Raw genomic sequence first — 24,925 nt, forward strand, 5'->3', positions numbered from 1 at the left:
CTAAGTGGTTCTGAAGATTGACTTGTGTTTTCCTGGGTGGGATGGGGAGATATGTAACTGTGTGCTGGGAACAGAGGTGGAGCCTCCTGATAGTATAGGAAGCTTCTCCACCCCCCCACCGCATGGTCTGATATCTTTTCACAGGCTCTGATGAATATCATTTGAACACAGCTCAACCAGTGGGCATGTATGCCCTTTAATGACATTAGATATTCAGGAAATCCTGATATTTACTTCCTGGAGGTCAAAATCACCAGAGATGAATCAACTTCAAAGTCATCAGTCCATTTCTGTTTGACTATTGAAATACATCTCTTCCGCAGTGTCTAAGGTTTGGTGACATGAAATCAAAATTATTTCCAAAAAATGAATACAACTGTATTTTGTTATATTTTATTAAAAATTCAATCAATCACAGCCAAGATTATAAATGCTACATAGTTCCTCTTTGACATTTTAAATTACTGTACGTTACATTGTGCAATACACTGGCATCCCCCAGAATAAGTGTCCAGCACCAAATGGAGGAAAAGTCATAATTTATAAATAAAAGGTTTTTAGCAGACTAGACCTGCAAATCTGCCATCTTCAGAGCAGTACTTTATATATAGTCTATTTCAATAAATACATTTTTTCAAAGTTTGCCACAAAATACATAATATCACTGCAATATTCATCTATGAGAAGCTTTATGCAATACACCATTTAACAAATGCATACATGTAAATTCAGGAGATATTTTTTGTCATCATATGATACTCACTGAGTAATTTAGAACTTCCGCTAAGGTGACTATAATTACCACATAGCATAATGCACAGTCATCCCCACTTTAAGGCTTATATAAATACATAAAGGGCAATTCTGTAAATTTGTCACCTCAGTCTAGGAGCTCCAGTGCTATGCGTTTAGCACTAATTCTATACCAACATCTTGGAACCAGGATTCCATTATAGAATCCTAGCATAAGATGGCATTGACGTGCCTACGTGTAGGGCTGCTCCCTTACACCATGTCAATGACAGGCATAAGTTGGGGCACCAAGGGACATATGCTATTTATAGTATTTTATATACTACATGTATTAACTGGGAGACATGCCCATGGCCTGCCATGGTCCACCCATGTGTACATCCCTCTTTGCTACCTTATAGAATAATAAAAAGTTAGAGGGAAGGGCAGAGGAGATATATTTATGTTTAAAATGGCCTCATTTTGATAGTTGTATTATGTTAAGGTTATACAACAAGGTTTGTTAGCTGACACATGTAGTCAATGTATTCATTGTATTTATAGGTTATTATCGGCTGCTAGATATTGGAAATATTGGAATTAGTTGGCTTCATTGAGCCGAAATGTGATGTTCAAATGTTACATGTCTTTTCTTCTAATAATAAAGATATTTAAAAAAAAAAAAAAAAAGAATAATGCCTGGTGCACGTGAGGTACCTAACTGTAAATTAATGGCACCTTTGACACGCATAAGTGGCACCTACCTCTAGGCCATAGTACAAAAGAGAGAAAAAAAAATCCCACAAACTACAAACAACAGCAAAAATAGAGTGGGAATCGCCAGGCAGATGAGCATGTAATTCAAATGAAAAAGCTCTTTATTTGCACATAAGCTTCTAATTAATGTATAGGATTCATGCAAAGGGCTTGACACGAACTGTGTTTCAGTGCAACTGCCTTCCTCAGGTGTCCACCAAACACAGCACGATCTACAAGCGCCGCCTGCAGTATTCTCACACTCCGCCCCCTCTAGGCGCCATTTTATAGAATTGCCTTCATATACTTTATGGTTTCACCACTTTGTCTTGAGAATTGCAAAAAATTATAATATTCCTTTTCCTTCCTGTTTACAAAAATATCACATTACTGGGAAGCTAAAACAATGAAAAACAAAGAAAGCCAGCAGCATACATTTAAATAAAACTAAAATCTCCAGTTTTCACATGTGCAGGAAAAGAAGTCAGGGCTTCCTTCCAGCATGCCACACTGCTACTCAGAGGCATCATTCAATGACTATTTGTTTCATGCTTGATGGAAGTTGGGGCAGACGGTGACGGTAGTAACCCTCCAATATTGCACAGATATGTGAGTAACGGTGTCTTCTGAGGATGCAGGCTTGAAGCTAGTCTGTGAGCCCATGCAATTTAAACAGTGTGAGTGTATCATCTAACTCACCACCTTACAGGCATTCTGGCTTGAAGGCTGCTAGAGATAACAATAGTCAGTTACGGGCAATATGTCCCATGTGCCAATGAAATGTTTCTGCTCCTAGTCCAATATACCGAATAAGAACAGGACTGTCACATAGCTGCTGGTATCAATTTCCTTTTCTGCACTGATTTCTATGTACTTAAGAAACAATTACTGGGATTGACATTCTTTTATTATTTTTCAGGTTGAAATATAGGGCTTCTTCACTAAATATTTTCTCCCATTTGGGGAGATCCATGTCAAGCTAGTAAGGGCTCTCTGCTCAGACTGCCTTCATAAAATACTAATTTAGTGTGGATCTTGTTCCTAACTTTGGGTGCGAGCACTTACTCCTGCTGAAACCTGGTAAAAGTGCTGGCATGCAAATGATGGCAGCTGGGTACGAAAATGACCCCATTTTATAGCACTGCACCTAAATTCCACGAATGCACCTGACCCGGCCATGCCCCTTTTCAGTGGTACACACTTTATAGAATAGGGTGCACAGCAGATTATGTGCATAAACCAAAATGATTGTTAATAGCTCATTAACTAATTAGTTTGCATGTGAGTGACCTATAGAGAATCTGGGGGTTTATATCTATAGGGAGAACTGCTTAACAAGAAATTTGGGAAAAATACACCTATAGTTCTCTTTGCTTTCCCTATGGAATATTATAGAACATATCTTGAAACCCTAGAGAATAGAAAGAGATACAAATGGATAATCGAGAGCAACCATTTCAGAAGCTAGACAAATTGAGAAAGGACCATGTAGATTGACTTTGAAATGGAAGTAGAATGATTTTCCAGTTTCTGTGTCAGGCTCAGAAGTCTTTTTCACTTTTAATCTTGTGTGTTCTTCAGTCTTTCAAAGATATTACTCTGGTGTGTTCTTCAGTCTTTCAAAAATATGCATCACTTTTGCAGCTGGGACACAACCCTCCCTCACTATGCTGAGGACACCTGAGAATGGAGATCAAGAATTTTATGATCTTTGAGTAAAAGCAGAAGTACAAGATAACAAAGCCATAGAATTGACAGAAAAATACATATTATTACCAGCATCGGAAAGTGATGTATTTTATGACACTGAGAAATTCTAATGCATGTGGTTGTTCAGTTATAACCTGGGTGCCCATACATGATCAAAGAATTGGTTGATGTTGGTCAAAATTTTAGACATTAATACAATGAATATATAAAACTTACCTTCATCTATTCTCAAACAGTTGACCACAGTAGAACCCACTATCTCATTGGAGTCTCCATCACATAACACCCCATCCAGTTTATGGCTCAAACGTCTAAGGGGGAAGAAAAGAAAATGCAAACTTATTTAATACATATTTAACAAGGGAGGGAAGCTAAGAAATTAAACATCTGGTAATTGCAAGGATAAAAGACCAAAAGTCTCTCTCTCTCTCTCTTAATCGTTGTTTAAAATACCATTTTGGAAGCCCAGACCAGATGTATTCCATGTATTAAGAAAGGTGGAAAGAAGAGCAAATGGTTGCCAGCATGGTTAAAGGGAGAAGTGAAAGAAGCTATTAGAGCCAAAAGAACAACATCTTTCAGAATATGGAGAAAAGATCTGAATGAAGAAAACAAGGAGCAATATAAGCACTGGCAAGTTAGATGCAAAGCATTGATAAAGAAGGCCAAAAGGGAATACAAAGAGAAACTTGTCTTTGAGGCAAAAACTTATAGTAATGACTTTTTCAGGCATATCAGATGCAGAAAGCCTGTGAAGGACTCAGTGGGACTGTTATATCATCAGTGAGTAAAAGGGACACTCAGGGAGGACAGGGCCGTAGCAGAGAGGCAGAATGAATTCTTTGCCTTGGTCTTTAATGAAGAAAATGTAAGAGTCTATCTGTACCAGAGATGTTTTTCAAGGGTGACGATGCAAAGGAATTGAAAGAAATTTTAGTGAACCTGGAAGATGTACTGAGCCAAAACAATAAATTAATGAGTAGTAAATCACTTGGGCCAGATGGTATAAACCCCAGGGTACTGAAAGAACTCAAATATGAAATTGCAGATCTGCTGTTAGTGACCTGTTGTTAAAATCATCCATTGTACCTAAAGATTGGAGGGTGATCAATGTAATGCCTACTTTTAAAAAGGGATCCAGGGATGATCTGGGAAATTACAGACTGGTAAGCCTGACGTCAGTACTGGACTGGGAAAAATACTGGAAGCTATTATAAAGAATAAAATTACTGAACATATAGACAAACATGGTTTAATGGGACAGAGTCAACATGGATCCTGTAAAGTCTTGACTCACCAATTTGCTGCATTTCTTTGAATGTGTGAACAAACATGTAGAAAAAGGTGAGCTAGTTGATGTAGTGTATCTAGATTTTCAGAAAGCATTGAAAGTCCTTCATGAGAGACTCCTGAGAAAATTAATGAATCATGGGATAGGAGGCAATGATATGTTGCGGATTAGGAATTGCTTATTGGACACAAACAGAGGGTAGTGTTAAATGGCCATTTTTTTTTCAGTGAAGGAGAGTGAATAGTGGAGTGCTACTGAGATCTGTACTGGAACCAGTGCTATTTAACATATTTATTAATGATCAGGAAATGGGAACAATGAGTGAGTTGATTAAATTTGAAGACAACACAAAACTATTCAAAGTTGTTAAAACACATGTGATTGTGAAAAATTGCAGGAAGACCTTAGGACGTTGGAAGAAATGGCAGAAGAGATTTAATGTAGAAGTAATGCACATTGGGAAGATTAATCTAAATCATAGCTATTTGATGCTAGATTCCATGGTGGAAAATATAATTTCTTCTTCTTCCCATTCTATGACGGGGGCCAAAAAGCAAACAGAATGCTAGGAGTTATTAGGAAAGGGATAGAAAATAAGGCAACAAATATTATAATGCCTCTATATTGCTTCATGGTGTGACTACACCTTCAGTATTGTGTGCAATTCTGGTCACCATATCTTAAAAAAGATATAGCAGAATTTGAAAAGGCTTAAAGAGTGACGAAAATGATTAAGGGGATGGAACTCCTCTCATATGAGGAAAGGCTTAACAGGTTAGGATTCTTCAGCTTGCAAAAGAGATGGCTGAGGGAGGATATGATAGAGGTCTACAAAATACTGAGTGGTGTAAAATGGGAAAATATAAATTGATTTTTTATTCTTTCCAAAAGTACAAAGCCTAAGTGACACTCAAGGAAGTTACAAGGTACTATTTATAAAATGAAAGGAGGAAATATTTTTTAAACAACAAATAGTTAAGTTCTGGAACTCATTGCCAGTGAATGTGGTATCAGTGATTAGTGTATTTGGGTTTACAAAAAGGTATGGACAAGTTCCTGGAGAAAAAGTCAACAGGCTAACATCGAGATAGACATGGGGAAAGTCACTGCTTATCCCTGGGATCAGTAGCATGAATCTTGAGATTCTGTCAGGTACTTGTGACCCGAATTGGTCCCATATTATGCAATGAGAACTAATTACTAATATCCGGGGTGAACAGTAAAATAACACATCTTAATGGTAGCCCACATTGATAACTTCACCTCTAAATATCCTCACTAACCAGGCAACATCCAGCTCTGCTCAAGCCCTGCTCCTAGACTGCCACTGGGACTATCCAGAGGAAATATCCAATAGCACTAACTGGACAATGCCACTGATTATCGGGCTCACCAGGACATATCTGGTTTGCAGGTCCCCCTAACGGAATAAGCCCTTTTGAATACCAGCACCTATATTTTCTGAACTTTTACCTTTATGTGCATATACCCCTGGGGAATTTTCTAAGTACCTATCTGAGCCAACAATTTTGTAACAGACTGCAGTACTTTTCTCTTTGTTGGTACACAGGATAAATCCCTCCTCTCAGTGCCCTTCTCCACCACCGCCAACTCCAGGCTCCGCTCATTCTGCCTCGCCTCACCCTATGCTTGGAACAACCTTCCTGAACCCTTACGCCAAGCCCCCTCCCTGCCCGTCTTCAAGTCTTTGCTTAAAGCCCACCTCTTCAATGCTGCGTTCGGCACCTAACCCTTACCGTTCAGTGAATCCAGACTGCCCCAATTTGACTGCCCCTATCGGACCGACCGTTCACTTGTCTATAATATTGTAAGCTCTTTGAGCAGGGACTGTCTCTCTTTGTTAAATTGTACAGCGCTGCGTAACCCTAGTAGCGCTCTAGAAATGTTAAGTAGTAGTAGTAGTAGTGGTACTGGATATTTTCCAAATGCTTTGAAAATTCTTCCAAGGAATTTACACCTGCTTTCTAGTGCACAGACATGTCCTGACTTATTTTACATAGTCAAACAATAATACATCCCATCCCCTGCTTCACCCCAGAAACATCTTCACTCAGTCTGATTAAACTTAGGGGCACACAGGCTCCATGTGCTTAAATTTTGCTTGGATCAGGAAACCAATGTTGTACAATATTAGTTCTGTGAGTAAGCCATTGTGCTACTCATGGAAACACCTTTTAAAATGATCCTCCCTACTGTTGCTATTACAGTAGGCTCCATCTTTCCTGATAATGCCAAGCCTGATAGAATAAATGCCAAACAAGGAAAATAGATGGAAAAATATCCAGTGCCACTGATCTTCTAATCACATTTTTCTGATCTGCTCCTATGTGTAGCATTTCACTTTCATTTTTTGGATTATGCCAAAATGTCTTGTTAATCGAGGTTTAGTGGTTTGTGAAGCAAGAGCTTGTTGAACTGGGTGATTGTAGTTGTGGAATGAGAGAATTAACACAATAAATCAATGGAAGAGATTTAACTGTGGGAGTAATTTTCACTACTGTATAATGAGTGTTCTACTGAAGCAGCTGTTGTGTAACTTGATAACTATAAACATACTTCAGTTAATTGTAATTATTATTAAAAGTGTTCATTAAAAAAGCAAATACTTACGAGATGACCATGTCATGGTGCGTGCTGTCACTCTCTCCACTGGGATTGGCTGATGTGATGGCCAGAGGGCCAGTCATGTCTGTGAGGTGGACGGTCACAGTGTGGTCAGGTACTCTGATCATGATAGAGTCCTTTGTCCCCACTCGATCATATGCTGGTCCAACTCCTTATTACAGAGAGTCATATAAGTATAAATAAAAGGCCGACACAGATGCACAGGAACACATAAAACTCCTTTGTTGAATAAGCTGATTTTTTCAAATTCATAGAATATGGTATAGAATATTGACTTTTGCATCACAAAAAAAGGATTTAAGAGAGTATAGATCCTATATAAACTCAAAAATGTCTCTCACACACTGGCATAGAGTATTTTTACAAGTATGACTATAGTTCTGTGAAGCGCATTTAAAGAGTTGATTCAGTTAAATAATAACTTTTGAAAAAGGGGGAAATGGGGGGGGGGGGGGGGCTCAGCAATAAGCCCAACCAACCGCCCAAGAAAACGTTACAGGTAACGTGGGAGGAGGAAAATAACCGGGCTATCATGTCTTTACGGTCTCCAAAAAAAAGTTGCGTTAGTTTAAAAAGGCGTGAAGAACCACTAGTATTCAGCACATTTAGCCTTGGCTGGTGATCCCATTGTAACAAGGCTAAATATGCCCAATACTATGCATTAAACATCATAATTCAAACATAAGCAGTACATTAAAAAGAATTTTAAAAGGAAAGAAGCTTACTTCATATAAAAAAGACACACTGAGACACAATGAGTAAACTAAACAGACACATGTGGAGGGGCATTTTCAATATGATGTTTTGCTGAAAAGACCAAAAATCAACTGGCAAACATAGCGATTTTCAAATCAGAAAAATGTCTTTTGTTTCAATAATGGCCATTTGCTAGATGTTTTTGTGCTCAGGTGGACCTTTTGAAAAAAAGAAAGTATTTAAGAGAAAAATGCTCAAAATCAAGCCATTGGGATGTATGGGGTGCCAGCATTCTTAGCAGACTGGCCACAAAGACATCCCAGCAGAATAGTGGGACACCATGGGGGGGGGGGGGGGGGGGGGGAGAGACATCACATAAAATGTCCCAGGTATACATCTCATCGTTACCCCTTTATATTATACGGGGAGCCCTCCAAAATCCATCAAAAAACTACTGTACCCAACTGTACACCACTACAATAGCCCTTATGGCTGCAGGTGTCACTTATATGTGGGTACAATACGTTTTTGGTGAGTTTTGGAGGGCTCACACTTTCCAACACAAATGTAACAGTTGGCTATGGGCCTGGATTCCCTTCTTTACAGTGCACTTGAGTCTCTCCCTTCATCCTTCCACACAGTCCATAAACTCACATATGACAAATTGTCCGAGAAGAAGAGTGGAATTTATTATGGCCACAGCATTCTATTACTTATATATGTGAAGACGTTTACAGTATCGTGCATATATATACCTATATGCAATTAACAATAGTTAGAAATCAAATATATGGATAGATCTTCTACCTAGAGCATTTTGGGGCTGGGTGTCTAGCCTTCTGAGTCATACAGCTCTACCAAGTTCTGCTTACTCATGAGGCACTTTTCCTGCTCTGCCTGAGACATATACCGTTGACATGCCAATGAGCTTCCACCACACCCTTGATGAGGGGTTGCCATAAAAGCACATCCCCTTTTAAACATGGACTCTCTTTCTTGATGCGTTCAGCCACCCCCATCTCGTCCAAGTCTAAGGTAGGCACCGCAGACTTTCTGTTGTGCTGGCACTGATTCCCTTCTATACAACAGAGGGACCGCCCCTGGTTTTGATGTCACCCATGCCACTGCTAGCATGTGACAACACAACTCACATTTGACCACTGTTGCAGCTTGAATTGGTCTGACACATACCGTTGTGCACTCAATTGGGGCAGGTGGGGCAGGTGAACCGTTGGAGCAGCAGGGCAAAAATGGTGATTGCACTCTTGAAAACGCTCTCGTCTCCCAGACCTCCCTTCCTATTACCTGTATCTACCTCTCCCCTTCTGCCTTTTACTACCTCCCTTCCTTTATCTCTATATCTAACCTGCCTGCTCCTACCTGCATGCTCACCCCTGCCCCCTCTCTCCCCAGACCTATTTTCTCTGTGCAATGCTGCAGCCCTTTTTGCGACTGACCACCTAAGCTTCTGGGTCAGCTTCCTCTCCATGAACCTCCTTGCTGCTCTAATAGGACTGGCCATAACATCAAAGCTCTCATATACCCTGGTATATACTGTTTCTTTCACATCTTTAGGGGGTGGGAGGGGGTCAGTGATCACTGGGGAAGTAAGGGGAGGCCATGCCTTAATCCCTCCACTGGTCATTTGGTTATTTAGGGCACCTTTTTAATGACTTAGTTGTGATTGAAACAGGTCTAGACCAAAACATCTAACTTTTAGCCCTAGATGTTTTTGCTTTATTCCATTATGGCAGAAAAACATCTAAGTTTGGGGAATGTCAAAATCCTGCTTCCCAGCATCTCCCAACACCCCCGCCCTTGTGATTTGGACATAGGCAGGTGCCTGCCATATTTAGGTGGTTGCAGTTAAGTTAGCATAGGGAGGTCCAGCAGTGACTAAGGCTTTCATGTGGATTGTCCTGTATGAAAACATGTGTAGCAAGAACTTATCATGGCTGCAATATAGAACATATGGGGATAAAACAAAGCCACAGTACAAAATGAACGGGCTAAGAAACTCACCTAGTTTCTTCAACCACTCCTCTTTCTTAACAATACAGCTGACACCTCCAGGATAAACATTTTCCATGAATTCCCACAGCAGGCGGCTGAAGGGAGGTTCAACTGCTCGCAGTTGATCTAAGTTTGAAATGCAGATGCATATGGGCTTTTCCAAGGGTCGATCCTGTGAAATTCAAAGAGAAATACTTATTACAAAAACATACTGCAGATCTTTCACTTATGCTGTTTGGAAGCTGCAGATAGATGTTCTCAGCATTTACTGGTTCAATGCATTCAAATTGATAGGGGACAATACACTAAGTGCATGCGTGTCAACCATTAACACAAGGTTTTTATTGCACTTTAAAATGGATGATGCTAATATGACATGTAATTAAGCTAATGGTAAAGTATATACAGTGGTGGAAATAAGTATTTGATCCCTTGCTGATTTTGTAAGTTTGCCCACTGACAAAGACATGAGCAGCCCATAATTGAAGGGTAGGTTATTGGTAACAGTGAGAGATAGCACATCACAAATTAAATCCGGAAAATCACATTGTGGAAAGTATATGAATTTATTTGCATTCTGCAGAGGGAAATAAGTATTTGATCCCCCACCAACCAGTAAGAGATCTGGCCCCTACAGACCAGGTAGATGCTCCAAATCAACTCGTTACCTGCATGACAGACAGCTGTCGGCAATGGTCACCTGTATGAAAGACACCTGTCCACAGACTCAGTGAATCAGTCAGACTCTAACCTCTACAAAATGGCCAAGAGCAAGGAGCTGTCTAAGGATGTCAGGGACAAGATCATACACCTGCACAAGGCTGGAATGGGCTACAAAACCATCAGTAAGACGCTGGGCGAGAAGGAGACAACTGTTGGTGCCATAGTAAGAAAATGGAAGAAGTACAAAATGACTGTCAATCGACAAAGATCTGGGGCTCCACGCAAAATCTCACCTCGTGGGGTATCCTTGATCATGAGGAAGGTTAGAAATCAGCCTACAACTACAAGGGGGGAACTTGTCAATGATCTCAAGGCAGCTGGGACCGCTGTCACCACGAAAACCATTGGTAACACATTACGACATAACGGATTGCAATCCTGCAGTGCCCGCAAGGTCCCCCTGCTCCGGAAGGCACATGTGACGGCCCGTCTGAAGTTTGCCAATGAACACCTGGATGATGCCGAGAGTGATTGGGAGAAGGTGCTGTGGTCAGATGAGACAAAAATTGAGCTCTTTGGCATGAACTCAACTCGCCGTGTTTGGAGGAAGAGAAATGCTGCCTATGACCCAAAGAACACCGTCCCCACTGTCAAGCATGGAGGTGGAAATGTTATGTTTTGGGGGTGTTTCTCTGCTAAGGGCACAGGACTACTTCACCGCATCAATGGGAGAATGGATGGGGCCATGTACCGTACAATTCTGAGTGACAACCTCCTTCCCTCCGCCAGGGCCTTAAAAATGGGTCGTGGCTGGGTCTTCCAGCACGACAATGACCCAAAACATACAGCCAAGGCAACAAAGGAGTGGCTCAGGAAGAAGCACATTAGGGTCATGGAGTGGCCTAGCCAGTCACCAGACCTTAATCCCATTGAAAACTTATGGAGGGAGCTGAAGCTGCGAGTTGCCAAGGGACAGCCCAGAACTCTTAATGATTTAGAGATGATCTGCAAAGAGGAGTGGACCAAAATTCCTCCTGACATGTGTGCAAACCTCATCATCAACTACAGAAGACGTCTGACCGCTGTGCTTGCCAACAAGGGTTTTGCCACCAAGTATTAGGTCTTGTTTGCCAGAGGGATTAAATACTTATTTCCCTCTGCAGAATGCAAATAAATTCATATACTTTCCACAATGTGATTTTCCGGATTTAATTTGTGATGTGCTATCTCTCACTGTTACCAATAACCTACCCTTCAATTATGGGCTGCTCATGTCTTTGTCAGTGGGCAAACTTACAAAATCAGCAAGGGATCAAATACTTATTTCCACCACTGTACATAGGACGAGAATACCGTGGGAAGTCTTGTCTGCCATTTTGAAAACACGGTGGCACCGGCAGATGGGGGAATAGTGGCAGCACAGCAGGCAGAAAAGAACATGGCCTCCCGCAGAGGCCACCAGATTACCAGAACCCCTCAGGTAGGACCGGGGCAGCGGGGGCGTTGGCTGCAGTGGCAGGGGTGGTGTCAGGCAGCAACTGGGTGGGGGGCCCATATCACCCTCATTGTCCAGGGGCCCAGCCCTCAGTCTGCTCCTGGTGTTACTAGTTTGAAGAAGTTGAATTCAGTTAAGATTCCTTCAATTACACAAGCAAAAAGTCTTGCACAACCTGGACAAACGTGATAGTAAAAAAAAAAATCAAAACAGTTTCCCACCTTAATTGTATAAATCCTTTCAATGGCTTCCGGATGTTTGCAGGATGCAGCCAGAGCATACACAGTGTCAGTGGGAATGCCACACACGCCACCAACATCTAACAACTTTGCAATGGATCTCAGCCCACTAGTTCGACGGGAATCTGGACAAATGCATGACTCCAAAGTTTCTGTTTTACTCTCACGCTTCGCTTCCTGAAAGAGCCCACAGGGAAAGCAGAATTTCAGACAATGGTAATAACCAGAAAGATACATCATTCTGCCATGAAACAATCATGCATGTTTAATTATTTATATCTAACCCACACCACGGTGAGCACTGTTTGTTTAAAATATGTTAGGGAAACCAATAAGCTCCCCTTACTCATATCATGTTCCCAAGTAATTGATTCTTCCAAGTAATTGATTCTTACCCTGAAGAGAGGTGGTCCCATAGAAAGAAGGTCTTTGTTGAATATGCAGTTTACAAGGGATGCTGCTGCTCCATAGACACAGATGGTAGCAAAGATGGCCAACATTGCAACTAAAAGACAGACAGAGAACCTGAGATATCATCTCTGCTTAAAAAGGCTCAATATGTGATACCAATAAAACTCAAATGAAATCATTTTGCAGCAGTGAACTGGCAACAAAATATCTGGGGCCCAATATTCAGATTGTGAGGTTTAGCCAGGCTGACTCCTTTGGTCGGCGTTGACCTCAGATATTCAATGTCAGGCCGTTTCCAGTGACTGGCATTGAAAATCTGGTTTATTTTTGGCTGATTTAAACATAACCAGCCAAGTTGGTATTCAACACTGGCCAGTTAGGTTTAAACTGGCCAAAGATATTCCAGGTATTTATGCGGCCAAATATGCCACCAAACAATCGGTGATGCACTGAAAATCAGCCGATAGCTGGTTATATGGTGTGATTTAACCGTCTATGTGCTAAACGCTAACCGAGAATATTTAGTAGGAGTCAGCCGGCTATCTGCCGCTGAATATTGCCAGATAGCTGGCCAGTTACCATTCCTGGCTGGTTAAATGGTTTTGAATACCGGGGGGGGGGGGGGGGGGGGGGGCTGGAATATAATCTAAATGCAAGTTAGTGTCCTGCTATTACTTACTCTCAAGTGGTAGAGGTAGATTATTTATCGTAAAGAGAAGAAAACAAACGATCACAATTTCCATCACCAGAGTCAGGAAGAACAGAACCACATTAGCGTAGGTGGCTGTGAAAAGGTAAAAGAAAACATTAATTTTTGGCATGGACAGCATTTTAATGAGAACAATACCAATAATAATTCTAATCACCCATCTAAATTGTGCCTCATTTTAGGTTCCTTTGCTGTTTGTCAACATGTAACAGCCTTTCTCTGAAGAGCTGCAATTTCTGAATTTTAAGCAGGAACTATTTCAGGTTTTAAAAGCAGCATTACCAAAATGTTAAGCTAGGATTGCAAAGCAGCTCCCAGTTCTAGCTGAAATGTTCTGATCCAGCAGTTTCTTCCTTCTCTCAGTTGGGGCCAGGGATGAGATCTGGTCATAGGAAACTGCTTTTTTCAGTCTCAGTCTCAGCTGAAACCAAAACTGCTACCAAAATTGTCTGAACACTTTCTGCCAAAACCGAAACTGCAGCCAAAACTTAGCACCTGCTTTTGGCCAAAGCCAAAACCAAAAACTAAAGTTTGGTTGTTTAAATGTGAACCAATGAGACCCACTGAGGATTGTCAGAGCTTGTAGTTGGCAGCCCTCTGCTAAACCCACAGAATATTCCCCTCCAGTCCCAGGAACTGCAAACACATGCTGACAACTGGGAGAACCATTTTAACAAGGATTTCTCAACAAGTCTGGCATGTTTAGGTTCCCAAGTCAATACAGATGTAGTTAAATATCCTCTGAGATTGTGAGAATGTGTGAAAGAAATTCATGGTTATCAGCTTTTTATGCTTATCCAAACTGTGTACAAATAGCAAGAGAAAGGAGCATTGAGATGTTTCCCCTTTTTGTATTTAGTTATAAAACTGATTAAGGAGAAGCATGATATAGATTCTTACTAAAATAGGGTAAAGGAGTCCAGACACAGGTCTACACTGTGGACATTATACCAGCCTTATGCACAAGCCAGAATAAAAAAAGCACATTAATATCACTGAATGTGAGGACTCTGGGGGTCTTTTACTAAAGATTAGCTTGAGTTATCTGCAGCAAGGCCCATTTTATTGCTATGGGCCCTGCTGCAGATAACTTGAGCTAACCTTTAGTAAAAGACCCCCTATATGCTCTGAAACCAAGAGCAATACTTTTCTCAAAATTATTTTCTACTATATAAACTTCATTTCATTGTATTATCATTTCCCAACTAACACTATAAGCTGATCGGTACTGGTGTTTGAAAACAAATCACTGCAGGATCTTCTCTTATAGAATCTAGCTTCTGCATACCAGAAGATGGATTAAAACTCTGCATTTTCATCATACCCAACAGAGCCTGGAAATTCTTTAGTATCACCCAAATAGTATCCAAGCCAGCATATATATAAAATAATTTAAATAATGAAAGATCATATTCTACCTCCAAGCAAAATAGCCTCCGCACAAATGGACCTTAGCCAATGAAAACTGAAATTAAAAGTCACAGTGCTTTTAAAATGGCTGACTTTGCACCACATTTGGAGTGACAGCTGATGTCACATCTCCACAGAAAGGCTAAATTCCTAAGGAGTTTATCATCCCAAATTTACAGAGTTAAATTCCTGCTAAACTTTGCCATGTCAGCTCTACTCTCAAAATGGCTGCTGTGACCTCTTGAGGCAGTCTCATGAGATTGCCACTAGACGTAATGGCAGCCATTTTGACAACAGAGCTAGTATGGACAGAAGTGACTGGGGATCACTCTTGCTCTATTCCCCTAGATTGCCAAAGATTTTAAGATAGGCACCTACAGGTAGGTGGGGAGTGGGGGAAGACAACTCTTGTTCGAAGGGGAGAAGGTAAACAACAGGACAAAGCACTAATTTTTGGCTTTCATCAAAAACCCAAGGTTAGTTTCAGCCAAAACTGAAACCATGGTTGTAATCTTTTAGCCGGAACCAAAACTGGGCAGAAAATGGATTTTGGGTCAGTTCTGGCACCATAACTGAAAACAAAACTGAAATTTGACTGGCCTCTAATATGAGCTTTCATTTGAATTGTCCCCTACTTTATATTTTCTTTCAATTTACCCTTGCCTGATGACAGTGCAGCACTAGGGATCCTTCCAGACCCTGCTTTTATGGACCCTAGATTCAGTCACTACCTGCCACCATTGCATATTGGCTATTGACTCTTTCCAGTCCACCCCCGGGCTGTGAGCACATATCCTCTGATTTTTCAGAAGGAAACATATCAGATTTGTAATGAAGACATTTTTTGCCCCTATTCTATGAGAATCAATGTGTGGTGGATTTTAGTCCATGTATGGTGGATTCTACTCCATTTCATTTGGGTAGACATGTGCTGTTTATTTGATGACTTACATATGGCCATTAAGAAGAGGTTGACTATCAGGAAAGTTACTGCTCCCACTGTGAATCCTCCATCACTATCGGTGCTAATGTTTAATAAGTGACCTGCAAGAGACAAACATATGTTATAATGGCAGGCATCAAGTGCAACATAGAGCATACACTGTAGCATTTAATTTTGCCTCATAAAAAAGTGAAAATCAAGATGCAAAACATTCTGTTGCAGAATTTATTTCAGGGACTATCCATAGTTAGTCACATACAATTAATTATGTTTTTACAGTTATTTAGTGATATTATATCTCCACTAATTGATATTATGTTAAAGTTATTATGTTATGGATTCCATTTTGGTTTCTATTTTTATATGTTGAGTTTTCTTTGTGAATTGTAAATGTTTGTATCATTTTGACTCCTGACACAGGAGATAGTGCCTAAACAAGGCCTGTGTCAGGTCCTTAAATAAAAACCTGCTTGCTATACTAGTTCTGAAGGCCCTTGGTGCTGTTTCTTGGTGTTTTGGGTCTGTGTGTTTTGGATTCCCTCTCTTCTGCTGGCTGTCCATTAAGATAGTGGAACGCTACCTCTTAATTTTGGGAATTTTCTGTAATTAGGGCCATTTTTACTTTGAATCTTTTTCTAGTATGTTTCTAAAAGCAAAACGTGTACTTACATTTGTAATTTAAATTTGTAGCTCTATACATTGCTATTCATTTGTGAGTTCTCCAATATGAGAGCAATTCTATAAAGTGGCACCTAGATGTAGGTGTCACTTATTTATTTATTAGGATTTATTTAATGCCTTTTTGAAGGAATTCACTCAAGACAGTGTACAGCAAGAATAAGTCAAACATAAGTAACAGACAATTACAGCAATAAAAATATTCAAACAACAATATGCTGTTTTAAAATGGCAGCAATCCCTAAGCTAAAATTAGTTACAAGAAATTCAGGTCAAAGGCACCATTAATTGACAGTCAGGCACCTATGTGCAGTAGACCATATTCTATAAGGTAGTGTCTAAGGGCCATAGTAAATAACTACAAGGAGGGGCATACGCATGGATGGAGTACAGGTAGACCATGAGTATGTCTCACAATTAAGTGCATAGTTTATAGAATACTATAAACCACATGCATCACTCAGTGCACCTAGGTATGCCAACTTACACCTACCATTAACACAGCATTTGAGAATGTGCCTAACATGGGCATGCCATGGCCGACCTTATGCTAGTATTCTAGAATAGAATCTTGGCACCAAGACCTCCTAGACTGAGGCACCAGTTTATAGAATTGCCTTTTATGGACTAGATTCTGTATATGGATCAAAAAAAAAAAATCAGTGCTGAAAGAAACTGCACTTAGCGCTATTCTGTAAACCTTACCTAAAGTAAGGCACAGTTTGTAGAATATGCATAGCACCCATTCCTGCAACTAAATTTGTCAAGGCCATTTAGACATGGATCAGGCAGATTCTATAACACTGCGTGTAAATTTTAGGAACACCTATGACCTGCCCATGCCCCTCCCATGGCCATGCCCCCTTTTGAAATATGCATGGTATGATTTACACACATCATTTTATAGAATACGCTTAGTGAGTAATGTGTGTAAACCCCAATTAGTCCCAATTAGTGCTGATAATTGCTTGTTAATTATCTGCGCTGATTGGCTTGTTAACCAAATAAGCTCTGCAAACAAGTCAGCTACGCATGTTGATTTGTGTGTGGAAATAATAGGAGTTTATAGAATCCAGGGATATGTGTGCAAAATGATTAAAGACTTCTATAGTAAGCTTGAAAAATCTCTACAGCAATTTTACCTGCAAATCGAAGCCAGGTCCATGTGGCCCAAATAGCTGCATAGCAGAATGGTATAACCGATCCAAATTTTCTGCCTTTTTGGACGACTATCCTGGATACATATAGCTGGAAGAGAGTTCCTGGTATCAACACCCAGGGAATGGAAAGCTGGGCTCTAATGGGATCACTAAGGGTTCCCTGGATGGCAGAGAGTGAAGCAAGGCCATTGCAGATGTAGAACAAGGCATCAGGGAGCTGGGAAGTGGCACCATCTGGGTCTTTTTTAGACCGTGTGGTGAAGTTTTTAAAATTTATTAGTGCAGTCTGGAATTTTGCACTTGAGGTAAGTTGGGCCCCAACAGGGATCAAAATCTTTTCAGCGATTGAGTTAATGAGACTTGCAAAGGTGATATACAGGGACATGATGGTATAAATGCTGCAGGCAACCCCAAATAATATGTAAGACCCTCTAGCAGGAATTTGATGGATGGTGGAAATTGTGAGCAGAACAAAGCAAACATTGTGAGCAACTTCCAGGATGTCTCTGTTAATAGACATCAAGCAGAAAATGATGGCAATGATTAGAAAGAACCAGCTGCCAATCATTCCCACCCTGCTTTGCTCAACATTCTCCGACTGGATGAAAACAGTTAAGACAAAATTTTCCCAAGAATTTACTAGCCAATAAAGACTGTGAAGGCCAAACTTGGTGGTGTAATAGACATCATCCCGCAAGTAACTGTAGTAACTGGCAAACAGCTGAGATATGGCATTGATAGTAACCCAAACTGCTCCAACATAGAAGATCTTCATATACCCAAAGCAGTAGAAGGCAAAGATGAAAGCAGAAATAGTGTCACATATATTACCTAAGGGCATAGGCTCAGCATATTTTGTGTTCTTTTTCTTCTCTTCGCCAATACTTTTAGACGAATTACGGTTAGCTGACCCTAACAGCAAGACATTGAAGAGTGCATTCCCAAAGCCTGGAAGGACATACCTTTGGGTAATGCCTTTTAAGAGAAGTGCTGCTCCGCCATACAGACCACAAAGCACAATAACCAGCTCTAAGGTCCCTGATACAACAAGTGCCCACTGACCAAACAAACCTACTGCTTCAAATACAAGAGTGAGAGTAAGTGCACCAAACACAAAAGGCATGATATAATTTACCGTGGCTGAGCAAAAAGACAGAATGAAAGCGATGAAGATGTAAGCCACCAGCCCGGCAACAGCGCTCTCACTAACAGGAAGAGGAGAAATGGCAGGGAGGAAGTCATGACTGGTATTATAAGACATTTGGGTAATGTTGCTTAAGGGAGAATAGGCTCCTAAAATGATCCGGGTCGCCCCATAGCTACTCCACAGAGCTGAGAACGCAATAAAGGCTGTGCCTCCTAGGTGGTCATATTTCCGGAAAGAGAGGAATCCAGCAACAAGTTGTGTCAGTCCTCCAATCAAAATGAGGTGAATGCCTAAATGAGAAAAAAAGAAAAGAAAAGAATTAAATAACTGTCATACTGTTACATGAGATATTACTATATTTAAGGTAGCTAGAAATGTTTGAGTCAGTATTCAAAAGCACTTTTTCAGATATCATCACCTGCTATTCAGATAAGTGCTGCTCACTAGGATATTTAACAGCACTGCTGAATATCCTTACATACTAGATAGTACTGGACTAGAGTGCGAATGGAGCCAGGATGGTCCCATAACTTATATGCGTAGTGGTAATATGGTAATATTCAGTCTGCTATTTGGCGGCATCCGGTTAGTCCCACTGAATACTCCTCTCACCAGCATTTATCTTTGAATATCAGCCCCATAATTTTCAAGGGAAATATACACTCTATAGACATCTTTGTTTTTCACAAATTAAGCCATCTTATTTAGCTGTGTTGTCTTCAGTATAGGGATTCATAAACATGGATGATAAATGATTCCAGCTAGTTTACTCATGCCTACTCACCCGCAAGCACATTTTCAATCCCTTCAGCTCTGATGTTCGTGTGGAAATAAGTAAAGTTCTGCAGAGCCACGAGAAATGCACTAATAACATTGGCAAGAAGGCCCAGCACAGCAGGCTCACTGTAAAACACAGCAGCAAATCCTTCCATTCTGGCCACAAACTTCAGTTCTGCCATAAAAATACAGAAAATAGATCTTTGTGAATATGTGGGACAGGTGAGCCTTTTTGCAAGACCTCTATATAGTGTTACTGGCTCCATTACAATGCCTTTCTCATTTGAATACTCTTCAGAAACACACAGGCTGATATTCAGCCAGCTGTAATCAGTGTTGTTTTTGGTCCACGTCAGTTTTATTTTCATATATTCAATGCTGGATCATGTGGGCCTAGTCAAGAAGTGGGTGGGCACCAAGTGTTGCCCCCCCCCCCCCCCCCCCACCAAACAAATATCTTAGCTGGTGGGAAAATGCTTCTTTCCACCTTGGTAGTCTGCAGCAGGCATGCGCTGAAAACTGAGCATGCACAGGTGTCAGTATCATGGAGAGCAGTGTTTTCGTTACTATCAGGGGGAAGTCTTCAGCTGGCAGAGCTTGGGATCCCCACCAGCTACCGCTAAACGTGTGCTACTGTTGAGGGGGGCCTGAGCCCTAAGTGGGTAGGCCCTGGCCCAGCGAAGCCCACCTGTGGCTACGCCACTGGGTAGGACTCAATGCTGTTGGGATGTGGGGGGCAGGGGTGGGGGGAGACTTGATATGAAATGTGTAGCCTGGGGCACCATGATCCGAGAAAGTTTGGGAACCACTGGTTTATGGCCTTTTCTATCTGGATTATCTGCACTCGGAGACAAACTGTCAGCGATAGTACACCTGGATCCCACAAACTAAATTATTCATTGTATTTCACTTAAAAAGAGTGCAGTTCTAACTCTTGAATTAAACAGACAACTTTTTTTGCCAGCCATGGGTGTATTCATTTGCTTTCCCTGTTTTCATGCTTTGGTGAGTAATGACTATATTAATAGCATAGTCCACCTCTGGAGCTTCATCAGGAAACACAAATGCGCTAACATTTCCAAAGGGTTTACCTCAGAGCATTTAGGAGATTCTGAAAATAGATTTGATGACAGGACCTATTTTGGATCTGCCAATGAAAGCAGAAAGCTGTAACAACAACTATGAATTGCTACACTTAACTGTTAAGAAATGGAGTTTTCAAGGATGGATGGAAGGGAACCCTCTGAACCACCATTTAATTATATTGCGAGAGAGGCCATTTTTTTTGAGTGGATGCCTGTGTATTGGAAGTATCTGGTAATGTTACATGCCCTTGGGCATAGTGGATATTTTTGTCTCCTCCAGAGAAAAGGTGGAATATTAAATAACAATACTATAACTCTCTTTTTTGTGCCTCTCAACTTTTTCTAGTTTCTGTTGTCACTTAGGTGTAACTCACTGTGTTAATCCATAGTACATGTTGTCCATCTCTCCAATAGACTAATGAACTAATATGAAAGGTCAAAAAGCTAAGAAACTCTCCCCAACCCCCATCTAAATCACATTACAGAAACGCCGATTCAAAAAACATGACAGTATTTTCTTCAGTCAGACTATGCTGGAGTTACTGCCAGTTAAACTGATATCCAAAGGATTTATTCTCCTAACTTTGAAAGTAATGCTCATAAATTGGACTCTTTGAAAATTTCACTAGAGCTGAGTGATTAATTGTAGACTCAGAATTCCACTCAGCTCCTAAATTTAAGTGCATAAAAAGTGAGTGGCAACAGGGGTGGATTTAGGGCAAGGAAAATACGATACGAATTTAGCAGCGATTTTCAGCACCAAGTTCATACATTAGTCTCAGAAATCTGGGCATATGAATGTCAGGTCTAAATTTATAAGCTTAACGTTTGTGCTCCTAAAATTAAATTAATTTTCAGCTGAAAATAGAGTACTAATTTCAGACCATATAACTTTAGGAGCTCAGCCTTCTTTAAATATCTGGTCGATTAAATATTTTAGGGGGGGGGGGGAGGTTTAGATCCCCAAAGCAAGTCCAATGAAAAGCTACTATATAATTATGTCTTTGTATTGATTATTTCCAGGTTTGAAGAGGTCACAAGCTAGTTTGACAAATCTGCCAAAAATGGACGAGTACTGAGTCTTATCATTTAACATTTTCTGGAAAAAAAATAGCCAGTGTGAATTCCTACATGATCTGACATGAGATCCACTGTGGACAAATTTGATGCCAATTCCAGGGAATCATTTAACAGTGTCAAACTCAATTTGAATCTGATCAGCTTTTCCCTAGATTCACTCCTCTGGGGAAAGTTCAGAAATTTTAGTTCAACCTTGAATTTTCCACACATGTGTCCTGCCAGTGTTCATGGAATGTTCTTTGTTCCTGCAGTACAGTCACTGACAGGAGTTTCTCCCTTCACAAGACCACTGTTAATATGCAACAGCATTCAGGTCAGTTTGCAGAAGCAATGGAAAAAAATATCCAGGACAGGCATGCTTATTGCATAACAGTGATGGTGAGCTGGTGCCCACTGCTTTTAGTGCTCATTGTAAATTGTGCAGAAGTGTCAGCAAAATTCCTGGCTTTGATCCGTTTTATCCAGCAAAACAGCAACATGCTGCCAAGATCAACAGAAGGGTGGAAGCAATCATCATTTAAAGTGGCAATACCAGCGAAATAATGTTAGACAAATATACAGTTTCAGATAGACATTTAACATTGGTGAGTCTTTTATGAGGAGATATGAGAAAGATATCAAGCCTTGCTTTTCAGAAAACAGTCTTTATGACACTAAGGTCCCAATGATCAGAAGCAAACGTGGACGCTAGAGGCTATTAGCACCATACTAGAACCCGCATTTGTTCCTGCCCTATGATTAGAGCCGGCGAGTGCATGAAACAATGAGCTCGCTGGCTCTTTCAGCAAGTATCATGCAAATGATTTCAAAACAGGGCATTACCTATTCCTCCCCAATGCTCAGTAGTCAGTGTGCCAAAAATTGGTGCTGCTCCCAAAGCAAACCCTATGCCAGCTCGGGTCTGGTTTTAGGATTTCTGAAACATTAGGGAGGAATGGGTAGCCCTGTCCACCATGCATTTGCATGTTTACAGGCCCCTCGCTGGACACAGGGGGGCTGGAGTTCCGGAGGGTCTCCAGCCCTCCTAACCTCGGGACAAGTTTCCTTTGTGGCCCAGTGACTACCCCCAACCCTCCTGGACACAGGTGCTGGAGGTCCAATAGACCTCCAGCACCCCTAACCCCCCCCCAATCACCAAAATCCTTTCCCTGATGGCAACCCTACCCCCACCATCACAGGTGGTCTAGTGCCCCCCCAAACACCCCCATACAATTAGAAGCAGAGGATGGAGTTGCACTCCCTCCTCCTGGAGTGCTGCCTTCAAAATGGTGGCACCCTGCCTGGTGCATACTGGGATACACTGGGTGTGACTTCAATACCATACCTTCAATACTTTATATGATATTGAGGCCCCACCCAATGCATCCCAGGATGCACTGGGCAGGGCAAGGCACTGCCATTTTGAAGGTGCTCCTCCCTCCTCTGCTTCTAAAGGTACTGGGGAGTTTGGGGGCACTAGATCACAATAGTGGATGGGGTTTCCCACTGGGCCACCAGGAAATGTTTTCTGGTGTTGGGGGGCTGGAGGTCCACTGGACCTCCACTGGACCTCCAGGTCTCTGTGTCTGTGGGGGGAGGTAGCCCACTAAGCCACCAAGTAAACGTACAGAGGGATTAGGGGGACTAGAGGTTCACTGGACCTCCAGTCCCCTGTGTGTGGGGGGGGGGGGGGAGAGGGGGGGAAAACCTCCAGCCTGGTCTGTTTGAATGGTCCGGGCATTTTTGTTTTTGACAGCCCGGACATGTCAAACAACTTCTGCAGGAGTATAGTGCCTTTGGTGAATGCCCAGGCACAATCCTCCTGCAGAAGTCCCCCCCCCCCCCATGATCAAAACTAATGGCACGCATAAATTGGCATGCTTATACTTTTGATCATCAGGGCTTTAATTCCCCATGCTGCTCTGGTGCTAATTTTTCAGCGTTGTTCGGATCAGTACAGGGAATTTCTTCAGCCTCTCAGTCAGGCCCAGTAATCACCAGTTGCCTCAGGTAGGCACATAAATGAAGCCCTTTGGAACTCTGAAAGTCTTATAACTCACCCTATAAACTCCTAACTAAACAGTACACTAAAAAGAGAAAGCTAAGAAGCTAACAATGACAAAATCAATATTTGGACACATCTAGCTCCTAGGAGTGCTATAAGCCACCTAAAAGAAATTACAGCAGCAATAGGGTTCCAGCAGTGTCTGCTTTGCTCAAAGCTACTGCTTTCTGCTCCCTCTCCTCACAGAGCCCACCTCTTCAAGTCCATTTATGTTACAGATGCTGTTTAACTCTAAGCAAATGCTTCTCAAAAGAAGGTCCATTGCATTTTAACATGAAAGCTTTCCAAAGGACTTTTATCTGTAGAAAGAACTGCATTTCACAGTAGATACTATTAATCACTATGGTCATGTCCTATTTTTCCCGTTCAAGATATGCAGTAAACTTTTTTGTAAAACTGTATTAACAGAGCCAATGTGTTTTAAGGAAGCCTTATGGGAAAATATAAATTTCCAATGTCTTCCACATGTAACCCGATTTGCTGTGCTAACCAACGTCCCAAAACAAATCAAAGCCCCGTTAAATAAATATAAAAGCCCTACAGAGGAAAGCATGCCATAGCAACTCTAAGGAAATATGAAGGATAATATAGTAGAACTGAGAAAAAAAGACAGGTTTTGGCAAATGCAGATCCTAGCAGACATAAGAAGCAATCAGCAGATTTCTGTAGAAAGTGCCGGGCAGCACAGTCTTCAGGAGAACTCACCTGTGTAGAAGGATGCTCCACCAGAGCGACTGAGGTAAGCTTTGTTTCATACCACTTCCTCTCCTGTGACGAGTTTTATAGGACATATTTTATTGTAGGAGGAGCCCTGTGAAATGACTGGTCCACGCCCTCCTTTGGTATGGCACACAGCAGTTGGATTTGCCTGGGTTCTTCTTCCCCTTTCTCTCTCACTCCCTCTTCTTTCCTGCTTACTTGCTTTACTGGTTTGTTTTCGTTCCTGCACTTAGCACATCCTTATGAAAATTTCCCTACATGATGTTAGTTTCTTTTCCCCAGGGCTGAAGAAATAAAACACGCCCAACTCGAGCTTTACCCTCTAAACCCAGCCCCTCCCCCAATTTATTCTACCTGAACTATGATGTCACACAAACTATTGATTTTAAAAAATGAAAGATTTCCTCAGTAGAATGAGTATATGAACCCTGCAGGACTGAGTCTTTTTTATTAGATTTCTCTAGAATCACTCAAGCTGACAGAGCCAACCATCTACCAAGAAATGTTGCTGTCCTCTATG

At 41.3% G+C, this 24,925-nt stretch overlaps 1 protein-coding gene across 1 annotated transcript; it reads right to left on the reverse strand.

The window, feature by feature from the left end:
* Positions 1-1,430: 1,430 nt before the first annotated feature.
* Positions 1,431-24,472, reverse strand: LOC115473937. The gene is made up of 11 exons (XM_030209143.1): positions 24,391-24,472; positions 19,484-19,651; positions 17,535-18,989; positions 15,723-15,815; positions 13,332-13,436; positions 12,637-12,746; positions 12,224-12,418; positions 9,854-10,016; positions 7,121-7,286; positions 3,415-3,509; positions 1,431-3,168 (listed from the first exon to the last, which is right to left on the reverse strand). Exons 2-11 carry the CDS (start codon positions 19,629-19,631, stop codon positions 3,083-3,085), a joined length of 2,616 nt encoding a protein of 871 aa, XP_030065003.1. The 5' UTR covers positions 19,632-19,651; positions 24,391-24,472; the 3' UTR covers positions 1,431-3,082.
* Between the last annotated feature and the right edge of the window lie 453 nt (positions 24,473-24,925).

This window comes from Microcaecilia unicolor, chromosome 7, assembly GCF_901765095.1.
Source record: "Microcaecilia unicolor chromosome 7, aMicUni1.1, whole genome shotgun sequence".
Lineage (NCBI taxonomy): Eukaryota > Metazoa > Chordata > Amphibia > Gymnophiona > Siphonopidae > Microcaecilia > Microcaecilia unicolor.

Coding starts and splice junctions, on each gene's coding strand:
- LOC115473937 (XM_030209143.1), bottom strand. CDS start 19,631: ATGGAAGGATTTGCTGCTGTGTTTTACAGTGAGCCTGCTGTGCTGGGC. Junction 10,017..12,223: donor AAAGGATTTATACAATTAAG/GTGGGAAACTGT, acceptor TGAATTTCACAG/GATCGACCCTTGGAAAAGCC. Junction 3,169..3,414: donor CTGTTTGAGAATAGATGAAG/GTAAGTTTTATA, acceptor CTCCATTCTCAG/GTGTCCTCAGCATAGTGAGG.